The 4,470-nt window shown below is 39.9% G+C and overlaps 1 protein-coding gene across 2 annotated transcripts in view; it reads right to left on the reverse strand.

Annotated features, from left to right (window-relative positions):
• Positions 1-2,337, reverse strand: part of prrg1 (proline rich Gla (G-carboxyglutamic acid) 1) — a 6,218-nt gene extending 3,881 nt beyond the window's left edge. Inside the window, exons 1-2 of one of the 2 annotated variants that reach the window (XM_035653643.1) lie at positions 2,220-2,337; positions 1,258-1,298 (exon numbers count right to left, since the gene is read on the reverse strand). In XM_035653643.1, coding sequence (XP_035509536.1) covers positions 1,258-1,267 — 10 coding nt within the window. In that variant the 5' untranslated portion in view covers positions 1,268-1,298; positions 2,220-2,337. The remainder of the gene's footprint in view (positions 1-1,257; positions 1,299-2,219) is intronic. The other variant, XM_035653642.1, reaches the window with a different exon arrangement.
• Positions 2,338-4,470: the final 2,133 nt, after the last annotated feature.

The raw sequence follows: 4,470 nt of genomic DNA on the forward strand, positions 1-4,470 counted from the left end.
TTATTTTCTGTGTATATTGTATCTGTTCATAATGTGTACACCACAGCACTGAAGGAGCACAGTGTGGTTCCTCTGTATTGTTTGTATTGCATACAGAAACAGCTGTATCCTGCACAGCTGTTGTATTTAAATTCTTCAAGATGAATTTCAAACTTGCTCCGTCTGTGTTTAAATGTGCCAATTAAAATATCAAATTGTCTTGCAGACATGGGAAACCTAAATGACCAACATCTCATGGGAACTTACATGCCTGAAAATATACACAGAATCTAGAAAACAATGCAACAGAGCACAACAAACAAGAAACGTCACTGTGTTGGAGAGACCTTCAATACAACATAAAGTGATACTTGATTGGCTTATAGTAAACCCTGGTGCATCTGGGCGGTATGACAGGTGGCGAGGGTACCTGAGGCCTTTGCTTGTGCTGTGTCTGGCTCTGTGTCTGGCCCTGCGTCTGCTCCCAGCTGCCCCGGGCTCGGTTCCCGCCCATGGACGTCATCATTTACAGTATATACAAATAACAGTATTTACAAAGGAATAAGACCTGAGGAGAGAAGGATGAGAGAGGTGTTACAGATTTGTGACTATGACCTACTTATGCCATGCACATAGCTGGTACACTTGAATACTACTTCCTCAAACTGCCTGGTAGCTTATTGCCCAGTGGTGGGTGGGTGGGGGCTAGTATCAAGAAGAGACCATCACCTTTGTTCCCAGAAACGCCTGGAAAACGTTAACAAAGGGTGTTTTTCACCCCCTTTCTTGGGAAATCTCTAAAACCAAAGCTAGCCGCGGGTTTGACCCGGGAAGCAAGGGTGCCACGGTGCACTGGGCGCTGCTTGCACTCAAAAGCGTCCAAGTACATAACGTTAGATAACTTATTTATCTCTTTAGGACATTATACAACGCTCTCCATACCAAAATAGCCACGGAGGGGTTTTAGTTAACCTATACGGTGAAACGACAGATAGCCTCACGCTGTATTGGACATCAGGTGAAATGACAAGATAGATGACAAGATACAAACACACTTTAAAAAAAAAAAAAACAAAGGGGAAAAAAGGGGGGCAAAATGCAGCAAAACAAGAATCTGAAAGAAAGGGAACGAAAAAAGAGACACATTCCTGTGACTAATTCGTGTCTGGCAAACAATGTTGAAACACAATACAGAAGAAAACCCAAGAAAATGGGAGGAGGGTTTCTGGTGAAGTCTGTTAGTGATACGTTCATGTGAAGTAATCTTAATAAACTTACCACTCCCCATGATTCCTGCGATTCTGTTTGGGGTGTTTTATCTGGAGGAAACCAAACACACATTAAGTACAGCTTTGAACCTGCTGATAACAAAAGACTCCCTCTGGGGGGGGGACTACCCCTATTCCTTTCTTTCTTTCTTAACATAAACAGACATTTCTGAGTATCCTACACAGCAGCAACAAGAACTGATGACAGACTGAACGAGAGGCAATGCCACACATGATTTAAGAGCTGAGACCGTTCAATGGAGAACATCTGATATTGGCCAACACTTCTCACTAAAGGGAAATTCCTTTAAAAAGTTGATTTGAAGAGCAAACTGAGTTAATGCAGGACCCGACAGTAGCACAACTGCATGAGAACATCACATCCATTTATCATTACAAAAAAAAAAAAGACTATTAGACAGCATGAATGGATAAGACTATCGTTTCAACACCTAGGCGTTAAAGGGCGTTGTTGTGCTGAGAATATGAGACATCTTTGACCAAAGTGACAGTGACCAATGGCGGCTGCTGGCCACTGTTACACTTGGAGGTGTTACGGGAATCCTGCTCGCAGCTCCCCGAAATAGATCATCAGCAGCGGAAACATCCCAAACAAAGCGCCTCCGCCCCGTTACACGAACCACAAGAGAGAGAGAGAGGGAGAGAGGGAGAGATAGAGAGGGAGAGAGGAAAGCTACAACAATGTTAAGCTCTCACTGCGGCTGTTAAAGGTTTCCTCTGGTCCGTATGAGCCGCGTTTGTGTGTCGGCCAGCGGCGTCATGTGTATTGACAAGCGGGGATGAATTATAGGATCAGTGCGCCTTCAGCGTCGGATGCGATTTAACGAGGCACACATGATTCAAACGACTGCCCGGATACCCCGACAGAGAGGTGGATACGAGCACTTCAGCTTCATGTCACAGGCTTTTACTTCTATATGTTAGTGGGGTAATAAACTTTAACAAACTCACCTCTTTTCGTCCCCAAAATGCGCATAAACGATCCCTCGTCGTCTCTGCTGCCCCTGACCTGAGTGTTGCTATGCACGGTGCGCAGGCGCACAGCTCTGTTTGCTACAGCGGTCCCACGAACTGCCCCCTTTCCCCAGAGTTAAAGAGGCAGAGCAACACGCACTGCCCCCAATCAGTGCAACTAACGTAATGACGTTGTGTTGTACAAATCCCTTTAAATGACACATCCACTCACGTAATCCTTCAGACCGACCGAGTGGCCTTTGTATGATATTTTATAATGTCGACTTGAATGTTTTATGTTTTATCTATTTTATTTTATGTTTTGTATATCCTATCTTTGCACATGTTGTATTTTGTGAAACACCTTGTTATTCTGGTTTTGAGAGGTGCTACAGGAAAAAAGTTTATTATTATTATTATTATTATTATTATTATTATTATCATATAATAATATCATTTCTGGCCCTCCACTCCATGACATGATGCCAAAAATAATATAATATAAAAAGTTGTTTCCTATCATTTTAAATTATCCTTTTATACTTGAGATGATGTATAATTAGCATATAAAAATGTATAGAAACTGTTGTTAGCATTTTTTGATGATGTTAGTAACCGAAATCTTTTATCAATGTTGCCCTTTCTTGTAGTACTTGAAGGTTGAAGTGGCCCTCCTATGAGATGACAATACCAGCAGTGGCTCCAAGCCAATCTGAGTTAAAGACCCCTGCCCTGGTGCCTTAACATTAAGTGGAATAATTAAATACAACATGGCTCCAAGGGTACAATTTGAATAAGAAAAGTGTTTTTGTGACAGCCAGAAGCTACTTTTTATTGTCGGCTATTCATCTAAACTGTGCAAGTAATATCAGTAGTTAATATATCAACGTATCTCATAAACTTGAAATAAAAATTGATGACAGTGTAAATATTTTTTTTACATATTTCAGCAGATTTCAGTCCCTTCTTCTGGATCTGACTGATGTGCTTTCTGTTCTTCTCAAAGAACAAAAAGGCTTTTATAAGTGTTCTGTGAATAAATATCAGTGTTAGCCATGTGGTGCAGCAATAGTAATCAATCAAAGTGGCATTAAAGGTCCAGCATGTAACATTTAAGATGATCTATTGGCAGGATTGAAATATCATATTCATAGGTATGTTTTAATTATTGAATAATCACCTGAAAATAAGAATTGTTGTGTTCTTGTTTCCTTAGAATGAGCTGTCAGGGAGTGGGTCCTCTTTTATGTTTCTACAGCCCAGAGTGGACAACCCAAACACTGGCTATAGATAGGGCTTTTCACATTTTTACAGCCTGTTCTTATTTCCAGGCTGTTGGTTGCAATCTGCTGCTTCACTGCTAGGTGCCACTAAATCCTACTCACAGGTCCTTTGGTAACAAATTGCATAATTTAAAACCTACTTTATTTTTAAATCCAGTTAGTTGGAATAAAAGAAAACAAATTCCATTCCAATAAACTGTAATTAGTTTTTAATTATTACTATATTTGTATTTGCTTCACATTTCTTCACACCTGCCAATAGAATAAATGCACAAAAATTTGGATATGATTGTAATTGTCAAAATTATGAACAGTATGCAGAAGATTACAGACTGGATCTTGACAGATTTTATTCTTTTTTTATATGATATGATATGATATGATATGATATGATATGATATACTGTACAGATCTGGATACATTTCTATAAACCTGTAAACCATTGGCTCTTTCCGGATACCTTTTTGTCCATTGTTTGCTCACATCAGCCAATCAGCTGTGGTGCTCTGCCAGACAGTTATTGACGGCAGAAGAAGAGGAAATGATCCATTTCTTTCCGCACTTTTTAACTTTTGTTTAATGTTCCATCTGTCAGTCAGTTTGAAAATGTAATCTGAGCAGTGAAATATGCAGAAACTCAGAAACTCCACAGCAGTAATGTTTTATTTAATGTTTTTTATATTTTTATTTATTAATGCTGATGAGTTTTGTTGTTAGACCAGAACTCTGTGTGTGTGTGTGTGTGTGTGTGTGTTTGAGTGTTTGTACCCAATGTGTCTCTACTGATTACAATCTGTAATCATCAGTAATGATGTTTAAAAAGACTTTGCCGCCAGGAACAATTGACCTACACTCCTGTAACTCAAAGACACACGCACACGCACACACACACACACACAACACATGAAGAGAGAGATAATAACAGCTTTATATTAACATGAGACAGTGGTGCTCTCCCCACCTCC

This window comes from Morone saxatilis, unplaced genomic scaffold (genome assembly GCF_004916995.1).
Source record: "Morone saxatilis isolate NCDOM2014 unplaced genomic scaffold, NCSU_SB_2.0 Contig12, whole genome shotgun sequence".
NCBI classification, from domain to species: Eukaryota; Metazoa; Chordata; class Actinopteri; family Moronidae; genus Morone; species Morone saxatilis.